Below are 24962 nucleotides of genomic sequence, written 5' to 3' on the forward strand. Positions count from 1 at the left end.
CAAGTGCAGGAAACATAGATATTATTGCTATAACAGAGATGCCTTCTGAATGTCACATACAAGGCTATAAATTATTCCACAGTGACAGGGTCAACAGGAAGGGTGGTGGAGTAGCGATGTTTTTCAGAGGCAATTTAAATTGTTGAGTTAGGCAAGATATAAAATTAGAAGCGTCAGCCACTGAATCTGTTTGGTTACAGCTTCTCGAGGGCCATGAAAAACTAATTCTGGATGTGATTTACAGGGCCCCAAATCTTGATAGGGAGTGCAGTAAACTTCTACAGGTCGAAATTGGTAAGGCATCTACACATGAAAATGTTGTGCTAATGGGAGATTTCAATTATAGACAGACTGACTGGAGCAATTTATCAGGAAATTTGGAGTCAAGTGACTTTCTTGATACAATTCAGGACTGTTTTTTAAAATAGTTTGTGACAGAACCAACTAGAAGAAATAACCTGCTTGTCTTGGTTCTTGCCAGCAAGGAAACGCTAATTAATAATCTTGAGGTTAATGATGAGCCTGGAGAAAGTGATCACAAATCACTCAGTTTTAATATATCATAGAATTCCCCTAATAATGGCAATCAAGTCTCTGTCCCTGACTTCCGCTTGGCTGATTTCATAGGACTGAATAATTGCTTGGGTTGGCTAAATTGGAATGACCTGACTATGGGTCAGGTAGGTGGTGATGATTGCCAATATGACGTTTTCCAGGGCATAGTTCTAGCTGCTCAGACAACTTATGTTCCAAATAGGGATATAAGATCAAACAAAAATGATCCTAAATAGATGAACAATAGAGTAAAACATCTCATTGGTCAAAAGAGAGGCATATATAGGCAAATCAAAAGAGGAGAGGGGCAATTAAGAAATCAATATATTCAATTAAAGAGAGAAATAAAAAAGGGAATAAGAAAAGCAAAAGGAGATTGTGAGGTTAAAGTTGCAAGGGAATCGAAGATTAACCCAAAAGGATTCTTTCAGGTATATAGAAGTAAGATCAGGGACAAGATAGGCCCACTCAAAAATTAATCGGGTCAGCTCAGGGACTGTGATAAGGAAATGTATAGAATTTTTTAACACATACTTCCTCTCATCTTTTACACAGGAGGATACTAGCGATATTCCAGAAATAATAAATTAAGTAGAACAGGACGATAATAAACTTGCACGATTAGGGTTACAAGTGACATGGTCCTTAGGCAAACAGAGAAATTAAAACCTAACAAAACCCCAGATGAACTGTACGCAAGGGTTCTAAAGGAATGTAAAGAGGAGCTTAGCAAACCTTTGGCTAATCTTTTCAACATATCACTACAAACTGGCATGGTGCCAGATGAGTGAAAAATGGCAAATGTGATACGTATTTTCAAAGCAGGTAACAGGTCCTTAGCTTCAAACTATAGACCAATAAGCCGCCTAACCTCCATAGTGGGAAAATTTATGGAATCAATAATTGCCGAGGCAGTTCATAGCCATCTTGAAAAGCATAAATTAATCAACGAATCTCAGCATGGTTTTACAAAGGGACGTTTCTGCCTTACAAATTTATTAACTTTTTTCACTAAGGTATTTGAGCAGGTAGATCATGGTAATGATTATGATATTGTGTACATGGACTTCAGTAAGGCTTTTGACTATTGAGGAAAATTAAGGCACATGGAATAGGAGAAATTTTTTTCTGGATAGAGGCATGGTTGACAAATAGGCAGCAGAGAGTTTGCATAAATGGGGAGAAATCAGAGTCGGGAAGCGTCAAAAGCGGTGTTCCACAGGGGTCAGTGTTGGGCCCCCTGTTGTTTACAATCTACATAAACGACATAGACGAGGGCATAAAGAGCAACATAAGCAAGTTTGCAGATGACACCAAAATAGGCCGTCCAATTCATTCTAACGAGGACATTAGAGCACTCTAGGAAGATTTGAATAGACTGATGCAGTGGTCGGAGAAGTGGCAGATGCATTTTGTTGTCATATAGTCCATCATTCTTGTACTGGTTTTCCTGTCAGTTCTTTCTCCCACTAAATGTCTTGCAGGAAGTTCCTCATGCCTGAATAATCTCCCCTTTTGTAGCTTGGTTTTCCCACCCTATTCCTGCTGCTCTCTCCACTTGAAGCTCAACTATGCAGTCAAAGCACAGAACCACATGATCACTACCTTTTACAGGCCTTTCATACATTATATCCTCGATGTCCGAACTACTCAGGTTGAATACAAGGTCCAGTCTTGCTGGATCATCCTCACCTCTCTCTCTGGTAGTCTCTCTAACATGTTGATGCATGAGGATTTCCAGTACCACATCCATCATCTTGCCTCTCCATGTTGGGACTCCCATGGGGCTCCAGGTTTTCCCAGTCAATTTCCTTGTGATTGAAATCACCCATAACTAGTAACTTTGTTCCCCCCATGTGTGCTCTCCTGGCAACCTCGGCTAGTGTGTCGACCATTGATCTGTTGCTCTCATCATACTCTTCTCTTGGCCTCCTGCAGTTTTGTGGCGGGTTATACATTACAGCAATTATCACCTTATGGCTCACGAAATCGTAATGACACGATTGCAAACAAACCATACCATGGGCGGGGATAGAACCCGCGATCAGAGTCTCAAAACTCCAGACCGTCGCGTTATGGCCCTCAGACTGGGTTGTTCCTACTAAGTAGTGCATTTCGCCCATGCCATCCATTCCTTCCATTTTCTCAAAACTCCACCGGTTTTTAATGAGCAGTGCAACTCCTCTTCCCACTGTCTTTCCTGAGGATTTGATATCCGGGTGGAAAGTGGTGGGTGTTACTGTGTGTGGGGGGTATTAATGTGTGTGGGGATGTGAGTGTGTGTGGGGGAGTTAGTGAGTGTGAGGGGTGTTAGTGTGTGCGGGGGTGTTAGTGTGTGAGGAATGTTAGTGTGTGCCAAGGATATTAATGTGTGTGGCGGTGACAGTGTGTGTGAGGTGTGATAGTGTGTGTGAGAGGTGTAAGTGTGTGTGAGAGCGTTAGTGTGTGTGGGGGTGTTAGTGTGTGTGGGGGTGTAAGTGTGTGTGGAGGTGTTTGTGTGTTGGGGGTGTTAGTGTGCATGGGGATTTTAGCGTGTATGGGGTTGTTAGTGTGTGTGTGCGGGGTTTTAGTTTGTGTGAGTGGTGTTAGTGTGTGCCAAGCATATTAATGTGTGTGGCGGTGATAGTGTGTGTGAGGGGTGTAAGTGTGTGTGATGGGTGTAAGTGTGTGTGTGAGAGTGTTAGTGTGAGTGGGGGTGTTAGTGTGTGTGGAGGTTTCAGCGTGTGTGGGGTTGTTAGTGTGTGTGTGAGGGGTGTTTCTGTGCGTGAAGGGTTTAGTGTGTGTGAGTGGCATTAGTGTGTGTGAGGGGTGTTAGCGTGTGTGAGGGGTTTTAGTGTGTGTGAGGAATGTTAGTGTGTGTGAGGGGTGTTAGCGTGTGTGAGGGGTTTTAGTGTGTGTGACGAATGTTAGTGTGTGTGAGGGGTGTTAGTGTGTGTGAAGGGTGTTAGCGTGTGTGAGGGATTTTAGTGTGTGTGAAGAATGTTAGTGTGTGTGAGGGGTGTTAGTGTGTGTGAGGGGTGTTAGCGTGTGTGAGGGGTTTTAGTGTGTGTGAGTAATGTTAGTGTGCGTGAGTAATGTTAGTGTGTGTGAGGGGTTTCAGTGTGTATGAGTAATGTTAGTGTGTGTGCGGAGTTTTAGTGTGTGTGAAGGGGTGTAATTGTGTGTGAGGGGAGGTAGTGAGTGAGAGGGAGTGTTAGTGTGTGTGGGGGTGTTAGTGTGTGAGGTGATGTCAGAGTGTGTGAGGGGTGTTAGTGTGTTCGGGAGTTTAAGTGTGTGTGATGGGTATTAGTGTGTGTTGAGGTGTTAATGTGTGTGGGGGTGTTAGTGTGTGTGAGTGGTGATATGTATGTGTGAGGGGTGTGAGTGTGTATGGGGGTGTTAGTGTGAGAGAGGAGTGTAAATGTGTGCCAAGGATGTTAATGTGTGTGGGAGAGTTAGTGTGAGTAGGGATGTTAGTGTGTGTGATGGTGTTAGAATGTGCGAGGGTGTTAGTGTGTGTGGGGATGTTAGTATGTGTGATGGTGTTAGAATGTGCGAGGGTGTTAGTGTGTGTGAGGGGTGTTAGTGTACGTGGGGGGTGTTATTGAGTGTGTGGGGGTGTCAGTGTGTGTGAGGGGTGTTAGTGTGTGTGGGGATGTTAGTGTGTGTCGGGGCGTTAATGGGTGTGAGGGGTGTTAGTGTGCATGGGGTGTTAGTGTGTTTCGGGGTGTTAGTGTAAGGGGGTGTTAGTGTGTGTGGGGGTTTTAGTGTGTGTGAGGGGTGTTAGTGTGTGTGAGGGTGTTAGTGTATGGGGGTGTTAGTGTGTGTGGGGGGTTTTACTGTGTGTGAGGGGTGGTAGTGTGTGTGAGGGTGTTAGAGTGTGTGAGGGTGTTAGTGTGTGTGAGGGGTGTTAGTGTGTGTGTGGGGGTGTTTCTTTGTGAGGGGTTTTAGTGTGTGTGAGGGTTGTTAGTGTGTGTGGGGGGTTTTAGTGTGTGTATGGGGTGTTAGAGTGTGTGAGGGGTTTTAGTGTGTATGGGGTGTTAGTGTGTGTGTGAGGGGTGTTAGTGTGTGTAAGGGGTGTTAGTGTGTGTGAGGGGTGTTAGTGTGTGAGAGGGTGTTAGTGTGTGCGAGGGATGTTAGTGTGTGTGGGGGTGTTTCTGTGTGAGGGGTTTTAGTGTGTGTGAGGGTGTTAGAGTGTGTGAGGGGTTTTAGTGTGTATGGGATGTTAGTGTGTGAGAGGGTGTTAGTGTGTGTGGAGGGTGTTAGTGTGTGTTAGGGTGTTAGTGTGTGTGAAGGCTTTATTGTGTATGGGGTATTAGTGTGAGTGGGGGGTGTTAGTGTGTGTAAGGGGTGTTAGTGTGTGTGAGGGGTGTTAGTGTGTGTGAGTGGTTTTAGTGTGTATGGGGGTATAAGAGTGTGTGAGGGATGTTAGTGTGTGTAAGGGAGTGTTAATGTGTGAGAGGAATGTTAGTGTGTAAGGATTGTTACTATGTATGGGCGTGTTAGTGTGTGTGAGGGGGTGTTAGTGTATGTTGAGGTGTTAGTGTGCGTGGGTGTGTCAGAGTGTTTGAGGGGTGTTAATATGTATAAGGGGAGTTGGTGAGTGTGGGGGTTTTAGTGTGAGTTATGGGTGTTAGTGTGTGTGGGGGTGTTAGTGTGTGTGTTTGGGTGTTAGTGTGTGGGTGGTGATATGTGCGTGTGAGGGGTGATATTGTGTGTGGGGGTGTTAGTGTGTGTGTTTGGGTGTTAGTGTGTGTGTGGTGATATGTGCGTGCGAGGGGTGATATTGTGTGTGGGGGTGTTAGCGTGTGTGAGGGGTGTTAGTGTGTGTGTGGGGTGATCGTGTGTGTGGGGGTGTTAATGTGTGTGGGGCTGTTAGTGTGTGTGTGAGGGGTGTTAGTGTATGCCAAAGATGTTAAAGTGTGTGGGGAGTTAGTATATGTAGGTGGGTGTTAGCGTGAGTGAGAGGTGTTAATGTTTATGTTAGTGTGTGTTGGGTGTTAGTGTGCGTAGGGGTGTTATTATCTGTGAGGGGTGTTAATGTGTGTAAGGGTCTTAGTGTGTGTGAGGGTATTAGTGCGTGTGAGAGTCTTAGTGTGTGTGAGATGGGTTAGTTTGTGTGAAGGGTGTTAGTGTGTGTGGTGGGTGTTAATGCGTGAGTGGGACTGTTAGTTTGTTCGAGGGGTGTTAGTGTGTGTGAGTGGTGTTAGTGTATGTGGGGGTGTTATTGTGTGTCTGGGTGTTAGTGTATGGGAGGTGTTAGTGCGTATGAGGGGTGTTAGTGTGTGTGAGAGTGTTAGAGTGTGTGAGGGTGTTAGTGTGTGTGAGGGGTTTTAGTGTGTGTGGGGGTGTTAGTGTGTGTGAGGGGTTTTAGTGTGTGTGGGGGTGTTAGTGTGTGTGAGGTTTGTTAGTGCCTGTGAGGGGTGTTAGTGTGTGTGAAGGTCTTATTTTGTATGGAGGTATTAATGTGAGTGGGGGTGTTAGTGTGTGTGAGGGATGCTAGTGTGTGTTAAGGTTTTGTGTATAGGGGTATCAGTGTGAGTGGGGATGTTAGTGTGTGTGTGTGGGGATGTTAGTGTGTGAGAGGAGTGTTAGTGTGTGTGAGGGGTGTTACTGTGTATGGGGGTGTTAGTGTGTGGGGGTGTTAGTGTGTGTGAGTGGTGATATGTTCGTGTGAGGGGTGATATTATATGTGAGGGTGTTAGCGTGTGTGAGAGGTGTTAATGTATATGCGGGGGCGTTAGTGTGTGTGGGGGTGTTAGTGTGTGTGAGGGGCGTTAATGTGTGCCAAAGATGTTAATGTGTGGGGGGAGTTAGTGTGTGTGGGGATGTTAGTGTGCGCCAAAGATGTTAATGTGTGAGGGGGAGTTAGTACGTGTAACTGGGTGTTAGCGTGTGTGAGAGGTGTTAATGTATATGCGGGGGCGTTAGTGTGTGTGGGGGTGTTAGTGTCTGTGAAGGGTTTTAATGTGTTTGAGGGTGTTAGGGGTGGGGGCTGTTAGTGTGTGTGGGGGTGTTAGTGTGTGTGGGGGTGTTAGTGTGTGTGTGATGTGTGTTAGTGTGAGTGAGGGTTATTAGTGTGTGTGAAGGTTTCATTGTGTATTGAGGTATTAGTGTCTGTGAGGGGTGTTGGTGTGTGTGAGGGGTGTTACTTTGTGTGAGGGGTGTTAGTGTGTGTCGGGGTGTTAGTGTGTGAGGGGCGTTAGTGTGCGAGGGCGTGTTATTGTGGGTAAGGGGTGTAAGTGCGTGTGAAGGTGTTTGGGTGTGTGAGGTTGTTAGTGTTTGTGGAAGTGTTTGTGTGTGAGAGGTCTCAGTGTGTGTGTGGGGTTTAAGTGTGTGTGGGGGTGTAAGTGTGTGTCAGGGGTGTTAGTGTGAGCCAAGGGTGTTAGTGAGTCAAGGAACTGTTAGTGTGTGCGAAGTGTGTTAGTGTGTATGAGGGGTGTTACTGTGGATGGTGGTGTTAGTGTGAGTGTGTGTGTATTAGTGTGTAGGGGTGTTAGTATGTGTGTGGGAGTATTATTGGATGTGTGCAGGTGTTAGTTTGTGTGAGAGTGTTTGTGCGTATGGGGGTGTTAGTGTACGTGGGGGTTTCATTGTGTGTGAGGGGTGTTAGTGTATGCCTGGGATGTTAGTATGTGCATGGGTGTTAGTGAGTGTTGGGGTGTTTGTGTGTGTGGGGGGTGTTAAAGTGTGTGAGGGGCTGTAGTGTGTGTGCGGTTGTTAGTGTGTGTGGATGTCTTAGTATGTGTAGTGGGTGTTAGTGTGTGTAAGGTTGTTAGTACTTGTGAGGGGTGTTAGTGCGTGTGGAAGTGTTTGTGTGTGTGGTGGGTGTTAGTGTGTGTAAGGGTTGTTAGTACTTGTGAGGGGTGTTAGTGCGTGTGGAAGTGTTTGTGTGTGTTGTTGGGTGTTAGTGTGTGTGGGGATGTAAGTGTGTGTGAAGGGGTGTTATTGTGGGTGGGGGTGTTAATGTGTATGAGGGTGTTAGTGTGTGTGGGGGTGTTAGTGTGTGTTGAGGTGTTAGTGTGTGTGAGGCTGTGAGTGTCTGTGGTTGTTAGTGTGTGTGAGGTATTAGTATGTGGGGGGCTGTGAATGTGTTTGGGGGAGTTAGTGTGTGTGTTAATGTTTGTGAAGTGTTAGTGTGTGTGAGAGGGGTGTTAGTGTGTGTGAGTGTGTTAGTGTGTGCGGAGTGATAATGTGTGTGAGGGGTGTTAGTGTGTGTGAGGTGTTATTGTGTGTGAGGTGTTAGTGTGTGTGTAAGTGTGTTAGTGTGTGCCAAGGATGTTAATGTGAGGGGGATTTAGTGTGTGAGAGGTGTGATAGTGTGTGTGAGAGGGGTGTTAGTGTGTGTTAGGGTGAGTTAGTGTGTGTGTGGATGTTAGTGTGTGTGAGGGGGAGTTAGTGTGTGAGAGGGGTGTTAGGGTGTGTGGGGGCGTTAGTGTGCGTCGGGGTGTTAGAGTGTGAGGGCTGTTAGTGTTTACGCGGGGGCGTTAGTGAGTGTGTGGGTGTTAGTGTGTGGGGGTATTAAGTGTGTGGGGGTGGTAGTGCGTGAGAGTATTAGTGTCTGTGACGTGTGTTAGTGTGTGTGAGGATTGTTATTGTTCGTGAGGAGTGTTAGTGAGTGTGGGGGTGTTAGTGTGTGTGAGAGATGTTAGTGTGTGTGAGGGATGTTAATGTGTGTGAAGGGTGTTAGTGTGTATTTGGGGTGTTAGTGTGTGTGAGGGGTGTTAGTGTATGTGAGGGGTGTTAGTTTGTGTGGGGGCGTTAGTGTGTGTAAGGGGTGTTAGTGTGTGTAAGGGGCGTTAGTGTGTGTTTACCTGGAGTTTACCTGGAGAGAGTTCCGGGGGTCAACGCCCCCGCGGCCCGGTCTGTGACCAGGCCACCTTTTTTATATCAAGGTTTGTGTGTGAGGGGTATTAGTGCGTGTGAGGGGTGTTAGTGTGTGTGAGGGGTGTTAGTGTGTGTGAGGGTGTTAGTGTGTGTGAGGGGTGTTAGTGTGTGTGAGGGGTGTTAGTGTGTGTGAGAGGTGTTAGTGTGAGTGAGGGGTGTTAGTGTGTGTGAGGGGTGTTAGTGTGTGTGAGGGTGTTAGTGTATGTGAGGGGTGTTAGTGTGTGTGAGGGGTGTTAGTGTGTGTGAGGGGTGTTAGTGTGTGTGAGGGTGTTAGTGTGTGTGAGGGGTGTTAGTGTGTGTGAGGGTGTTAGTGTGTGTGAGGGGTGTCAGTGTGCGTGAGTGGGGATAGTGTGTGTGGGGTGTGTTATTGGGTGGGGGGTGTTAGTGTTTGAGAGGGGTGTTAGTGTGCATCTTGGTGTTAGAGTGTGGATTGTTTCAGTGTGTGCTGGGGTGTTATTGTCTGTGAGGGGTGTTAGTGTGTGTGAAGGTATAAGAGTGTGTGAGGGTGTTAGTGTGTGTGAGGGGTGTTAGTGTGTGTGAGGGGTGTTAGTGTGTGTGAGGGGTGTTAGTGTGTGTGAGGGGTGCTAGTGTGTGTGGGGTTGTTAGTGTGTGTGAGGGGGAGTTAGTGTGTGAGAGGGGTGTTAGTGTGTGGGCGTGTTAGCGTGTGTATTGGTGTTAGTGTGTGTCTGCTGTGTTAATGTGTGTGGGTGTTTTAGTGTGGGAGGGCTGTTAGTGTGTTCCTGGAATGTTAGTGCTTGTGGGAGTGTTAGTTTGTGTGAGGGGTGTTATTGTGTGTGTAGGGGTGTTATTGTTTGTGAGAGTGTTCGTGTGTGTGTGGGTGTTAGTGTGTGTGAGGGGTGTTAGTATGTGTGAGGGGTGTCAGTGTACGTGATCGGTGTCAGTGTGTGCGGGGGTGTCAGTGTGCGTGTGGGGTTGTCAGTGTGTGCGGGGGTGTAAGTGGCTGTTGGGGTGTTAGTGTGTACTCACCTAGTTGTACTCACCTAGTTGAGGTTGCGGGGGTCGATTCCGAGCTCCTGGCCCCGCCTCTTCACTGATCGCTACTAGGTCACTCTCCATGAACCGTGAGCTTTATCATACCTCTGCTTAAAGCTATGTATGGATCCTGCCTCCACTACATCGCTTCCCAAACTATTCCACTTACTGACTACTCTGTGGCTGAAGAAATACTTCCTAACATCCCTGTGATTCATCTGTGTCTTCAACTTACAACTGTGTCCCCTTGTTACTGTGTCCCATCTCTGGAACATCCTGTCTTTGTCCACCTTGTCAATTCCTCTCAATATTTTGTATGTCGTTATCATGTCCCCCCTATCTCTCCTGTACTCCAGTGTCGTCAGGTTGATTTCCGTTAACCTCTCCTCGTAGGACATACCTCTTAGCTCTGGGACTAGTCTTGTTGCAAACCTTTGCACTTTCTCTAGTTTCTTTACGTGCTTGGCTAGGTGTGGGTTCCAAACTGGTGCCGCATACTTCAATATGGGCCAAACGTACACGGTGTACAGGGTCCTGAACGATTCCTTATTAAGATGTCGGAATGCTGTTCTGAGGTTTGCTAGGCGCCCATATGCTGCAGCAGTTATTTGGTTGATGTGCGCTTCAGGAGATGTGCCTGGTGTTATACTCACCCGAAGATCTTTTTCCTTGAGTGAGGTTTGTAGTCTCTGGCCCCCTAGACTGTACTCCGTTGTCGGTCTTCTTTGCCCTTCCCCAATCTTCATGACTTTGCACTTGGTGGGATTGAACTCCAGGAGCCAATTGCTGGACAAGGTCTGCAGCCTGTCCAGATCCCTTTTTAGTTCTGCCTGGTCTTCGATCGAGTGAATTCTTCTCATCAACTTCACGTCATCTGCAAACAGGGACACCTCAGAGACTATTCCTTCCGTCATGTCGTTCACAAATACCAGAAACAGCACTGGTCCTAGGACTGACCCCTGTGGGACCCCGCTGGTCACAGGTGCCCACTCTGACACCTCGCCACGTACCATGACTCGCTGCTGTCTTCCTGACAAGTATTCCCTGATCCATTGTAGTGCCTTCCCTGTTATCCCTGCTGGGTCCTCCAGGTTTGCACCAATCTCTTGTGTGGAACTGTGTCAAACGCGTGTGTGTGGGGTTGTCAGTGTGTGTGGTGGTGTCAGTGTGTGTGGGGGTGTCAGTGTGTGTGGGGGTGTTAGTGTGTGGGGGTGTTAGTGTGTGTGGGGGTGTTAGTGAGTGTGGGGTGTTAGTGTGTGTGGGGTGTTAGTGTGTGTGGGGGTATTAGTTTGTGTGGGCTGTTAGTGTGTGTGGGGTGTTAGTGTGTGTGGGGGTGTTAGTGTGTGTGGGGTGTTAGTGTGTGTGGGGTGTTAGTGTGTGTGGGGGTGTTAGTGTGTGTGGGGTTGTCAGTGTGTGTGGGGGTGTCAGTGTGTGTGGGGGCGTCAGTGTGTGTAGTGATGTCAGTGTGTGTGGGGTGTGAGTGTGTGTGGGGGTGTTAGTGTGTGTGGGGGTGTCAGTGTGTGTGGGGGTGTCAGTGTGTGTGGGGGCGTCAGTGTGTGTGGTGATGTCAGTGGGTGTGTGGGTGTTAGTGTCGTGTGGGGGTGTTAGTGTCGTGTGGGGGTGTTAGTGGTGCGTGGGGGTGTTAGTAGTGTGTGGGGGTGTTAGTGGTGTGTGGGGGTGTTAGTGCGTGTGTGGGGTGTTAGTGTGTGTTGGGTGTTAGTGTGTATGTGGGTGTTAGTGTGTGTGGGGGTTTCAGTGTGTGTGGGGGCGTCAGTGTGTGTGGGGATGTCAGTGTGTGTGGGGGTGTCAGTGTGTGGGGGGGGGGGGGTGTTCAGTGTGTGTATGGGTGTTAGTGTGTGGGTGTGTTAGTGTGTGTGGTGGTGTTAGTGTGTGATGGGGTGTTAGTGTGTGTGGGGGTGTTAGTGTGTGTGGGGGTGTTAGTGTGCGTGGGGGTGTTAGTGTGTGTTGGGTTGTTAGTGTGTGTGGGGGTGTCAGTGTGTGTGGGGTTGTCAGTGTGTGTGGGGGTGTGAGTGTGTGCGGGGGTGTGAGTGTGTGTGGGGATGTCAGTGTGTGTGGGGGTGTCAGTGTGTGTGGGGGTGTCAGCGTGTGTGGGGGTGTTAGTGTGGGTGGGGGTGTCAGTGTGTGTGGGGGTGTTAGTGTGTGGGGGTGTTAGTGTGTGTGGGGGTGTTAGTGCGTGTGTGGGGTGTTAGTGTGTGTTGGGTGTTAGTGTGTGTGTGGGTGTTAGTGTGTGTGGGGGTTTCAGTGTGTGTGGGGGCGTCAGTGTGTGTGGGGATGTCAGTGTGTGTGGGGGTGTCAGTGTGGGGGGGGGTGTTCAGTGTGTGTATGGGTGTTAGTGTGTGGGTGTGTTAGTGTGTGTGGTGGTGTTAGTGTGTGATGGGGTGTTAGTGTGTGTGGGGGTGTTAGTGTGTGTGGGGGTGTTAGTGTGCGTGGGGGTGTTAGTGTGTGTTGGGTTGTTAGTGTGTGTGGGGGTGTCAGTGTGTGTGGGGTTGTCAGTGTGTGTGGGGGTGTGAGTGTGTGTGGGGGTGTGAGTGTGTGTGGGGATGTCAGTGTGTGTGGGGGTGTCAGTGTGTGTGGGGGTGTCAGCGTGTGTGGGGGTGTCAGTGTGTGTGGGGGTGTCAGTGTGTGTGGGGGTGTTAGTGTGTGGGGGTGTGTTAGTGGTGTGTGGGGGTGTTAGTAGTGTGCGGAGGTGTTAGTAATGTGCGGGGGTGTTAGTAGTGTGTGGGGGTGTTAGTGGTATGTGGGGGTGTGGGGTGTTAGTGTGTGTGAGGGTGTTAGTGTGTGTGTGTGGGTCAGTGTGTGTGCGTGGGTCAGTGTGTGTGGGTGGGTCAGTGTGTGTGGGTGGGTCAGTGTGTGTGTGTGGGTCAGTGTGTGTGGGTGGGTCAGTGTGTGTGGGGGTGTCAGTGTGTGTGGGGGTGTCAGTGTGTGTGGGGGTGTCAGTGTGTGTGGGGGGGTCAGGGTGGGTGGGGGTGTTAGTGTGTGAGGGTGTTAGTGTGAGTATGGGTGTTAGTGTGTGTGGGGGAGTTAGTGTGTGTGGGGGTGTCAGTGTGTGTGGGGGTGTCAGTGTGTACTCACCTATTTGTACTCACCTATTTGTGGTTGCAGGGGTCGAGTCTTAGCTCCTGGCCCCGCCTCTTCAACGGTTGCTACTAGGCCCTCTCTCTCCCCGCTCCATGAGCTTTATCAAACCTCGTCTTAAAACTGTGTATGGTTCCTGCCTCCACTAGTCATTTTCTAGGCTATTCCACTGTCTTACAACTCTGTGACTGAAGAAATACTTCCTAATATCTCTCTGACTCATTTGTGTCTTCAACTTCCAATTGTGGCCTCTTGTTTCTGTGTCCACTCCCTGGAACATCCTGTCTTTGTCCACCTTGTCTATTCCACTCAGTATTTTATATGTCGTTATCATGTCTCCCCTGACCCTCCTGTCCTCCAGTGTCGTCAGGCCGATTTCCCTTAATCTTTCTTCATAGGACATTCCCCTTAGCTCTGGAACTATCCTTGTCGCAAACCTTTGTACTTTCTCTAGTTTCTTGACGTGCTTTATCAAGTGCGGGTTCCAAACAGGTGCTGCATACCCCAGTATGGGCCTGACATACACGGTGTACAGTGTCTTGAACGATTCCTTACTAAGGTATCGGAATGCTGTTCTCAGGTTTGCCAGGCGCCCATATGCTGCAGCAGTTATCTGGTTGATGTGTGCTTCCGGAGACATGCTCGGTGTTATACTCACCCCAAGATCTTTCTCCTTGAGTGAAGTTTGCAGTCTTTGGCCACCTAGCCTATACTCGGTCTGTGGTCTTCTGTGCCCTTCCCCTATCTTCATGACTTTGCATTTGGCAGGATTAAATTCGAGAAGCCATTTGCTGGACCAGGTGTCCAGTCTGTCCAGGTTTCTTTGAAGTCCTGCCTGGTCCTCAACAGATTTAATTCTCCTCATTAACTTCACATCATCTGCAAACAGGGACACTTCTGAGTCTAACCCTTCCATCATGTCGTTCACATATACCAAAAATAGCACTGGTCCTAGGACCGACCCCTGTGGGACCCCGCTCGTCACAGGTGCCCACTGTGATACAACATTACGTACCATGACTCGTTGTTGTCTCCCTGTCAGGTATTCTCTGATCCATTGCAGTGCCCTTCCTGTTATATGCGCCTGATGCTCTAGCTTCTGCACTAATCTCTTGTGAGGAACTGTGTCAAAGGCCTTCTTGCAGTCCAAGAAGATGCAATCAACCCACCCCTCTCTCTCGTGTCTTACTTCTGTTATTTTATCATAAAACTCCAGAAGGTTTGTGACACAGGATTTGCCTTCCATGAATCCGTGCTGGTTGGCATTTATACTCTTGTTCCGTTCCAGGTGCTCCACCACTCTCCTCCTGATAATCTTCTCCATAATTTTGCATACTATACACGTCAATGACACAGGTCTATAGTTTAGTGCCTCTTTTCTGTCTCCTTTTTTAAAAATGGGAACTACATTTGCCGTCTTCCATACCTCAGGTAGTTGCCCAGTTTCCAGGGACGTGTTGAAGATTGTGGTAAGTGGCACGCACAACATATCTGCTCCCTCTCTAAGGACCCACGGAGAGATGTCCGGTCCCATTGCCTTTGAGGTATCGATGTCCCTTAGCAGTTTCTTCACCTCCTCCTCATCTGTATGTATGTCGTCCAACACTTGTTGGTGTATTCCTTGCTGGTGTCCCCATCTGTTCTGTCCCCCCAGAGTCCTTCCTGTCTCTACTGTAAATACTTCCTTAAATCTCGTGTTGAGCTCCTCACATACCTCTTGATCGTTTCTTGTGAGTTCTCCACCTTCTTTCCTCAGCCTTATCACCTGGTCCTTGACTGTTATCTTCCTCCTAATGTGGCTATACAGCAGTTTCGGGTCAGATTTGACTTTCGATGCTATGTCGTTTTCATACTGTCGCTGGGCCTCCCTCCTTATCTGCGCATACTCGTTTCTGGCTCTTCTACTAATCTCCTTGTTTTCCTGGGTCCTATGCCTCCTGTACCTTTTCCATTCTCTGTTGCACTTAGTTTTTGCCTCCCTACACCTTCGGGTAAACCAAGGACTCGTTTTGGTCTTCCTATTATTTCTGTTTCCCTTGGGAACAAAACTTTCCTCTGCCTCCTTGCACTTTGTTGCCACATATTCCATCATCTCGTTTACTGATTTTCCTACCATTTTTCTGTCCCACTGAACCTCCTGCAGGAAGTTTCTCATACCTGTGTAGTCCCCCCTTTTATAGTTTGGCCTGACCCCTTCAGTTCCTGTTACCTTCTCCACTTGTAACTCTACTATATAATCAAAACTCAGAACCACATGATCGCTAGCTCCAAGGGGCCTCTCGTAAGTGATGTCCTCAATGTCTGAACTGCTCAGGGTGAACACAAGATCCAGTCTTGCTGGCTCATCCTCCCCTCTCTCTCTGGTTGTGTCCCTGACATGTTGATGCATGAGGTTTTCAAGTACCACATCCATCATCTTGGCTCTCCATGTTTCGGGACCCCCATGTGGCTCCAGGTTTTCCCAGTCGATCTCCCTGTTGTTGAAATCGCCCATTACCAGTAACTTTGCTCTGCTCGAGTGACCCCTCAAGGAAGGTTCCTTGATGTTGGTGAGGGGCTCTTGATTTAGGGAATTGGATCTGTGCTCCAGTTCCCTGAATTAAGCCTGAATGCCTTCCACAACCCCCTCCCAGGCGCTGTATAATCCTCCGGGTTTAGCGCTTCCCCCTTGATTATAATAATAATAATCTGCTCGAGTGAGCTCTTCTTGCCACCTCAGCCAGTGTGTCCACCATCACCCTGTTGTTTTCTTCGTACTCCTCTCTTGGCGTCCTGCAGTTCTGTGGTGGGTTATACATCACTCCAATGACTACTTTATGTTCTCCGGACTGAATTGTACCTACAATGTAGTCTCTTTCTCCAATCATGTCCATGCCTTCCATTTCCTCAAATCCCCATCGGTGTTTTATGAGCAGTGCAACCCCTCCTCCCCCTCTACTCCTATCTTTCCTCAGGATCTGATATCCCATTGGGAAGATTGTGTCTGTTATTGTCTCAGCGAGTTTTGTTTCTGTGACTCTTATGATGTCTTGGGATTTTTCACTGATTCTTTCGTTCCACTCCTCATGTTCATTCGTGTGTGGGGGTGTCAGTGTGTGTGGGGTGTCAGTGTGTGAGGCGGTGTCAATGTGTGTGGGGGTGTTACTGTGTGGGGGTGTTAGTGTGTGTGGGGGTGTTAGTGTGTGTGGGGTTGTTAGTGTGCGTGGGGGTGTTAGTGTGTGTGGGGTTGTTAGTGTGTGTGGGGGTGTTAGTGTATGTGGGGGTGTTAGTGTGTGTGGGGGTGTTAGTGTGTGTGGGGGTGTTAGTGTGTGTGGGGGTGTTAGTGTGTGTACTCACCTATTTGTACTCACCTATTTGTGGTTGCAGGGGTCGAGTCACAGCTCCTGGCCCCGCCTCTTCGCTGATTGCTACTAGGTTCTTTCTCTCCCTGCCCCATGAGCTCTATCATACCTCGTCTTAAAACTATGTATGGTTCCTGCCTCCACTACATCACTTTCTAGGCTATTCCATGGCCTGACTACTCTATGAATGAAGAAATACTTCCTAACATCCCTTTGATTCATCTGAGTCTTCAATTTCCAATTGTGACCTCTTGTGTCTGTGTCCCATCTCTGGAACATCCCGTCTTTGTGCACCTCGTCTATTCCGCGCAGTATTTTATATGTCGTTATCATGTCTCCCCTGACCCTCCTGTCCTCCAGTGTCGTCAGGCCGATTTCCCTCAACCTTTCTTCATAGGACAATCCCCGTAGCTCTGGGACTAGTCTTGTTGCAAACCTTTGCACTTTCTCTAATTTCTTGACGTGCTTGACTAGGTGTGGATTCCAAACTGGTGCTGCATACTCCAGTATGGGCCTGACGTAGATGGTATACAGAGTCTTAAACGAATCCTTACTGAGGTATCGGAACGCTATCCATAGGTTTGCCAGGCGCCCGTATGCTGCAGCAGTTATCTGATTGATGTGTGCCTCAGGAGATATGCTCGGTGTTATACTCACCCCCAGATCTTTTTCCTTGAGTGAGGTTTGCAGTCTTTGGCCATCTAAACTATATTGTGTCTGCGGTCTTCTTTGCCCTTCCCCAATCTTTATGACTTTGCATTTGCAAGGAGCCAGTTGCTGGACCAGGCTTGTAGCCTGTCCAGGTCTCTTTGTAGTCCTGCCTGATCCTCGTCCGATTTGATTCTTCTCATTAACTTCACATCATCTGCAAACAAGGACACTTCTGAGTCTATCCCTTCCGTTATGTCGTTCACATATACCAAGAACAGCACAGGTCCTAGGACTGACCCCTGTGGAACCCCGCTTGTCACAGGCGCCCACTCTGACACCTCGTCGCGTACCATGACTCGTTGTTGCCTCCCTGTCAGGTATTCTCTGATCCATTGCAGTGCCTTTCCTGTTATGTGTGCCTGGTCTTCTAGCTTTTGCAGTAACCTCTTGTGAGGAACTGTGTCGAAGGCCTTCTTGCAGACCAAAAATATGCAGTCGATCCATCCCTCTCTCTCTTGTCTTACTTCTGTCACCTTGTCATAAAACTCTAGTAGGTTTGTGACACAGGATTTTCCTTCCCTGAAACCGTGCTGGTTGTCAATTATACACTTGTTTCTTTCCAGGTGCCCCACCACTCTCCTCCTGATGATCTTCTCCATGACCTTGCATACTATACACGTTAGTGATACAGGTCTGTAGTTTAGTGCCTCATGTCTGTCTCCCTTTTTAAAAATTGGGACTACATTTGCCATTTTCCATACCTCAGGGAGTTGCCCAGTTTCAAATGATGTGTTGAAGATCTTTGTAAATGGCTCACACAATATTTCTGCTCCCTCTTTAAGGACCCATGGAGAGATGTTGTCTGGTCCCACCGCCTTTGAGGTGTCAAGTTCGCATAGCAGCTTCTTCACCTCCTCCTTGGTTATATGTACCTCATCCAGCACTTGCTGGTGTGCCCCCCTGTTCTGATTTCTTGGAGTCCTATTGGTTTCCACTGTAAATACCTCTTCAAATCTTGTGTTGAGCTCCTGACAAACCTCTCGGTCGTTTCTTGTAAATTCCCCATCACCCTTCCTCAGTCTGATTACCTGGTCCTTGACTGTTGTTTTCCTCCTGATGTGGCTGTACAACAGCTTCGGGTCAGTCTTTACTTTTGATGCTATGTCATTTTCATATTGTCTCTGAGCCTCCTTTCTTATCTGTGCATATTCGTTTCTGGCTCTTTGGCTGATTTCTTTATTTTCCTGAGTTCTCTGTCTTCTATACCTTTTCCATTCTCTAGTACACCTAGTTTTTGCCTCCCTACACCTTTGGGTGAACCAAGGACTCGTTCTGTTCTTCCCATTATTTCTGTTTCCCTTGGGAACAAACCTCTCCTCTGCCTCCTTGCATTTTGTTGCTACATAGTCCATCATTTCTTGTACTGGTTTTCCTGTCAGTTCCCTCTCCCACTGAATGTCTTGAAGGAAGTTCCTCATGCCTGAGTAGTTCCCCCTTTTGTAGTTTGGTTTTTCCCAGCCTATTCCTGCTACTCTCTCCACTTGGAGCTCAACTATGTAGTCGAAGCACAGAACCACATGATCACTAGCTCCCAGGGGCCTTTCATACATGATACCCTCGATGTCCGAACTACTCATGGTGAATACAAGGTCCAACCTTGCTGGTTCATCCTCTCCTCTCTCTCTGGTAGTGTCTCTAACATGTTGATGCATGAGGTTTTTCAGTACCACATCCATCATCTTGGCTCTCCATGTTTCGGGACCCCCATGGGGCTCCAGGTTTTCCCAGTCAATCTCCTTGTGATTGAAATCACCCATAACTAGTAACTTTGCTCCCCCCATGTGTGCTCTCCTGGCCACCTCGGCTAGTGTGTCGATCATTGCTCTGTTGCTCTCATCGTATTCTTCTCTTGGCCTTCTGCAGTTCTGTGGTGGGTTGTACATTACTGCAATTATCACCTTATGTCCCTCAGACTGGATTGTTCATACTAAGTAGTCCCTTTCGCCCGTGCCATCCATTCCTTCCATTTTCTCAAAACCCCACTGGTTTTTAATGAGCAGTGCAACTCCTCCTCCCCCTCTCCTCCCTCTGTCTTTCCTGAGGATTTGATATCCGGATGGAAAGATTGAATCTGTTATTATTCTGGTGACTTTTGTTTCTGTGAGTGCTATTATGTCTGGGGATGTCTCTGATTCTTTTGTGCCACTCCTCATACTTGTTTGTTATTCCATCTGCATTTGTATACCACACCTTCAACTTCTTTTCTAAGACTGTGGTCTGGCAGGTATATTGGGGTTGGGAAAGTGGGAGACCTGGTAAGGAACTATGGGTTGTTGCTGTGGGGGTGGAGTTTGTAATGTAGTGGGTGGGGGCATTGGATGTGGCATGGGTGTTTTGATTTAGAGTGTTTGGTTGCACTGGGGTTGACCTGGTTGGGAGGCTTCTATAGGAAGTTGTGAGGGAGGCTGTATTTGATCTTCTTCCTGGGTCTGGGTGTGTGTGCGTGTGTGTGTGTGTGTGTAATTATGTGTCGAATTATGTGTGGGTTTATGTGTCTGAAAAGTAGGTGGCTTGTGCTTGGAGTGTAATGTAGATTCTCAGTTGTCGCTTGTGTCCACAACCTCTTGTGACCTGACTCCCACCCTGCTTATAGTGAGTTAATCCTTGTTCAATGGATTACCATTTGCTAAACCTTATTGAATACTTGAGTGCCTATTCTTTATCGTGCTATGAGAGTTAGACCATTCACATTCAGCTTGGCGGTTAATTGGAACCTGGACCCCACACCCAAACAACCACTCATAGGTGATACAGTACTTGTCGTGCAGCTGTAGCACTGTAGATTGTCCAGGTCGATATGACGTCCTGGCGTAGATCCAGCTCGATGTACGTCCTGGCGTAGATCCACCTCAATTTCTTCTCGTTAATAATTACCCTATTCACTGTATTTCTTTCACTGGTCACACGATTGTTTCACTTTATTATCTCTCTTGGGTGACACTTGACAACGTCGCCTTACACACCAGCCTGCCCACTCTGCGCCACAACGTTTTTATTTTCTAGATCACTTACAAAATTGTGGCTCTCCCCATACTTATGTGGCTCAGGCAGATTAAAAATCACTTCTAGGATTGTTCACTACCCTGACACACTTAGCAACTTTTGCAGAACACTTAGGTAGCCCTCAAAAACACTTATATTCCCGGAGCGCGGAAGCGTGACTAGCGCGCTCGCTGTCCCTGCAATGTGTTAGTGTGTGTGGGGGTGTTAGTGTGTGTGGGGGTGTTAATGTGTGTGGGGGCGTCAGTGTGTGTGGGGTTGTCAGTGTGTGTGGGGTTGTCATGTATGCATGGATCCTTCCTCCACTATGTGACTTTACAGAATATTCCATTTCCTAGCAACTCTATGGCTGAATAAATACTTCCTAACATGCCTGTGGTTCATCTGAATTTTCAACTTCCGGATGTGACCCCTTGCTCTTGTGTCACATCTCCGAAACATTCTGGTTCTTATCCACCTTGTCAATTCCTTGCAGTATTATATATGTTGTTATCATGTATCCCATATCGCTTCGCTTTTCCAGTGTTCGCATGTTGAGTTCCCTCAACATATCCTCGTAGGACGTACCCGTTAGCTCCGGGACCAGTCTTGTCGCAAACCTTGTTACTTTCTCAAATTTCTTGGCGTGTTTGACCAGGTTATGCGCCTCAGATGTTCTCGGTATGATGCTCACCTATAGATACTTTTTCCTGAGTGAGTTTTGTAACCTCTGACATTTTAGGCCGTACTCTTTCTGCGTTCTTGTTTATCCTTCCCTAAGCTTCTTAACTTTGCACTTGCTGGGGTTAAACTTCAAGAGCCATTTGTCGAAACGGGCTTACAGCCTGTCCTCATCCCCTTGTAGGCGTACCTGATCCTTCACATCGTCTGTAAACAGGGACACTTCTTACTCTATCCCTTCCATCATGTCATTTACATATACATGGAATAACTCTGGACCAACGACTGACCCTTGTGGAACCCTACTCGATATATGCCCCCACTCTGACACCTTATCATGTACTAACACTCGTTGTTTCCTTCCTGTCAAGGAGTCCTTGAACCACTGCAGTGCTTTCAGTACTCCTCTAGTTTTTGAGCCGGTCTCTTGCTCGGTACTGTGTCGATATCCTTCTTGCAGTCCAAGAAGATGAAGTCTACCTATCGCTCTCTCTCCTGTATTACTTCAGTTACCTATTGCCTGATGCACCAGCAATTAGCAGAGCAGTGGGGCCCCGACTGTCACACTCTTACTGGGCTGGTTCACTGGCCTGGAGGTAATACTCACATGGGTGTGTGACAAACCATGCCACGGATGGGGTTAGAACCCGCGATCAGAAAGCCACAAAACTCCAGACCGTCGCGTTGGTTCTAACCCAACCCGTGGTATGGTTTGTTTGCAATCGTGTGATACGATTTCGTGTGTGACTTATGTCGAATAAATTATAACGTTCCCTTTGCATACCACATGTAGTTACTTTTCTCTCTAGAGTTAATACCAGAAGACATTGTTTTCTCCACCTTTAACGCCAGTAGATTTAGTGATGTGGAGTGAGATTAAAGTGAGAATAAAAGAAGAAGGTTAGTGGAACGAAGGCATTTAGCGATGAGGGAAAGGAGAGCGAAAGAGAGAGAGAGAGAGAGAGAGAGAGAGAGAGAGAGAGAGAGAGAGAGAGAGAGAGAGAGAGAGAGAGAGAGAGAGAGAGTATATATAACAGATAGCGGGCACAGTAACTCAAGTCATTTACCATGTGTTCTTTGAGGACTGTCTTGCTACTGATAGTTGCTGCTGCTAGTACAGGTACCTCTTGCCTCTACCTACTTGCCTTAGGTCTTTCCTCATGATATGCCTGAATGTCCTTCATGTTCCCATGTCCTTCCTGCACTTGTATGTCCTACTGTCCTTCCTGCACTTGTACGTCCTACTGTCCTTCCTGCACTTGTACGTCCTACTGTCCTTCCTGCACTTGTACGTCCTACTGTCCTTCCTGCACTTGTATGTCATAGTGTCCTTCCTGCACTTGTATGTCATAATGTCCTTCCTGCACTTGTACGTCATACTGTCCTTCCTGCACTTGTATGTCATAGTGTCCTTCTTGCACTTGTACGTCATACTGTCCTTCCTGCACTTGTATGTCATACTGTCCTTCCTGCACTTGTATGTCATAGTGTCCTTCTTGCACTTGTATGTCATAGTGTCCTTCCTGCACTTGTACGTCATACTGTCCTTCCTGCACTTGTATGTCATACTGTCCTTCCTGCACTTGTATGTCATAGTGTCCTTCCTGCACTTGTATGTCATAATGTCCTTCCTGCACTTGTATGTCATACTGTCCTTCCTGCACTTGTACGTCATACTGTCCTTCCTGCACTTGTACGTCATACTGTCCTTCCTGCACTTGTATGTCATACTGTCCTTCCTGCACTTGTACGTCATACTGTCCTTCCTGCACTTGTATGTCATACTGTCCTTCCTGCACTTGTATGTCATACTGTCCTTCCTGCACTTGTATGTCATACTGTCCTTCCTGCACTTGTACGTCATACTGTCCTTCCTGCACTTGTATGTCATACTGTCCTTCCTGCACTTGTATGTCATACTGTCCTTCCTGCACTTGTATGTCATACTGTCCTTCCTGCACTTGTACGTCATACTGTCCTTCCTGCACTTGTACGTCATACTGTCCTTCCTGCACTTGTACGTCATACTGTCCTTCCTGCACTTGTACGTCATACTGTCCTTCCTGCACTTGTATGTCATACTGTCCTTCCTGCACTTGTACGTCATACTGTCCTTCCTGCACTTGTATGTCATACTGTCCTTCCTGCACTTGTATGTCATACTGTCCTTCCTGCACTTGTATGTCATACTGTCCTTCCTGCACTTGTATGTCATACTGTCCTTCCTGCACTTGTATGTCATACTGTCCTTCCTGCACTTGTATGTCATACTGTCCTTCCTGCACTTGTATGTCATACTGTCCTTCCTGCACTTGTATGTCATACTGTCCTTCCTGCACTTGTACGTCATACTGTCCTTCCTGCACTTGTATGTCATACTGTCCTTCCTGCACTTGTATGTCATACTGTCCTTCCTGCACTTGTATGTCATACTGTCCTTCCTGCACTTGTATGTCATACTGTCCTTCCTGCACTTGTATGTCATACTGTCCTTCCTGCACTTGTATGTCATACTGTCCTTCCTGCACTTGTATGTCATACTGTCCTTCCTGCACTTGTATGTCATACTGTCCTTCCTGCACTTGTATGTCATACTGTCCTTCCTGCACTTGTATGTCATACTGTCCTTCCTGCACTTGTATGTCATACTGTCATTCCTGCACTTGTATGTCATACTGTCCTTCCTGCACTTGTATGTCATACTGTCCTTCCTTCCTGCACTTGTACGTCATACTGTCCTTCCTGCACTTGTATGTCATACTGTCCTTCCTGCACTTGTATGTCATACTGTCCTTCCTGCACTTGTATGTCATACTGTCCTTCCTGCACTTGTATGTCATACTGTCCTTCCTGCACTTGTATGTCATACTGTCCTTCCTGCACTTGTACGTCCTACTGTCCTTCCTGCACTTGTATGTCATAGTGTCCTTCCTGCACTTGTATGTCATACTGTCCTTCCTGCACTTGTATGTCATACTGTCCTTCCTGCACTTGTATGTCATACTGTCCTTCCTGCACTTGTATCCTACTGTCACTACTGTCCTTCCTGCACTTGTATGTCATAATGTCCTTCCTGCACTTGTATGTCTGCACTTGTATGTCATACTGTCCTTCCTGCACTTGTATGTCATACTGTCCTTCCTGCACTTGTATGTCATACTGTCCTTCCTGCACTTGTATGTCATACTGTCCTTCCTGCACTTGTATGTCATACTGTCCTTCCTGCACTTGTATGTCATACTGTCCTTCCTGCACTTGTATGTCATACTGTCCTTCCTGCACTTGTATGTCATACTGTCCTTCCTGCACTTGTATGTCATACTGTCCTTCCTGCACTTGTATGTCATACTGTCCTTCCTGCACTTGTATGTCATACTGTCCTTCCTGCACTTGTATGTCATACTGTCCTTCCTGCACTTGTATGTCATACTGTCCTTCCTGCACTTGTATGTCATACTGTCCTTCCTGCACTTGTATGTCATACTGTCCTTCCTGCACTTGTATGTCATACTGTCCTTCCTGCACTTGTATGTCATACTGTCCTTCCTGCACTTGTATGTCATACTGTCCTTCCTGCACTTGTATGTCATAATGTCCTTCCTGCACTTGTATGTCATACTGTCCTTCCTGCACTTGTATGTCCTACTGTCCTTCCTGCACTTGTATGTCATACTGTCCTTCCTGCACTTGTATGTCATACTGTCCTTCCTGCACTTGTATGTCATACTGTCCTTCCTGCACTTGTATGTCATACTGTCCTTCCTGCACTTGTATGTCATACTGTCCTTCCTGCACTTGTATGTCATACTGTCCTTCCTGCACTTGTATGTCATACTGTCCTTCCTGCACTTGTATGTCATACTGTCCTTCCTGCACTTGTATGTCATACTGTCCTTCCTGCACTTGTATGTCATACTGTCCTTCCTGCACTTGTATGTCATACTGTCCTTCCTGCACTTGTATGTCATACTGTCCTTCCTGCGCTTGTATGTCATACTGTCTGTCCTTCCTGCACTTGTATGTCATACTGTCCTTCCTGCACTTGTATGTCATACTGTCCTTCCTGCACTTGTATGTCATACTGTCCTTCCTGCACTTGTATGTCATACTGTCCTTCCTGCACTTGTATGTCATACTGTCCTTCCTGCACTTGTATGTCATACTGTCCTTCCTGCACTTGTATGTCATACTGTCCTTCCTGCACTTGTACGTCATACTGTCCTTCCTGCACTTGTACGTCATACTGTCCTTCCTGCACTTGTATGTCATACTGTCCTTCCTGCACTTGTATGTCATACTGTCCTTCCTGCACTTGTATGTCATACTGTCCTTCCTGCACTTGTATGTCATAGGGTCCTTCCTGCACTTGTATGTCATACTGTCCTTCCTGCACTTGTATGTCATACTGTCCTTCCTGCACTTGTATGTCATACTGTCCTTCCTGCACTTGTATGTCATACTGTCCTTCCTGCACTTGTATGTCATACTGTCCTTCCTGCACTTGTATGTCATACTGTCCTTCCTGCACTTGTATGTCATACTGTCCTTCCTGCACTTGTATGTCATACCTTCCTGCACTTGTATGTCATACTGTCCTTCCTGCACTTGTATGTCATACTGTCCTTCCTGCACTTGTATGTCATACTGTCCTTCCTGCACTTGTATGTCATACTGTCCTTCCTGCACTTGTATGTCATACTGTCCTTCCTGCACTTGTATGTCATACTGTCCTTCCTGCAC

At 47.3% G+C, this 24962-nt stretch overlaps 1 protein-coding gene across 2 annotated transcripts in view; it reads left to right on the forward strand.

Annotated features, from left to right (window-relative positions):
• The first annotated feature begins 21283 nt into the window (after positions 1-21283).
• The window catches only part of LOC128686728 (uncharacterized), a 111800-nt gene continuing 108121 nt past the window's right edge, over positions 21284-24962 (forward strand). The window contains exon 1 of one of the 2 annotated variants that reach the window (XM_070082395.1): positions 21284-21342. In XM_070082395.1, the coding sequence (XP_069938496.1) occupies positions 21291-21342 (52 nt within the window). In that variant the 5' untranslated portion in view covers positions 21284-21290. The remainder of the gene's footprint in view (positions 21343-24962) is intronic. The other variant, XM_070082396.1, reaches the window with a different exon arrangement.

This window comes from Cherax quadricarinatus, chromosome 7 (genome assembly GCF_038502225.1).
Source record: "Cherax quadricarinatus isolate ZL_2023a chromosome 7, ASM3850222v1, whole genome shotgun sequence".
In the NCBI taxonomy this organism is placed as follows: domain Eukaryota; kingdom Metazoa; phylum Arthropoda; class Malacostraca; order Decapoda; family Parastacidae; genus Cherax; species Cherax quadricarinatus.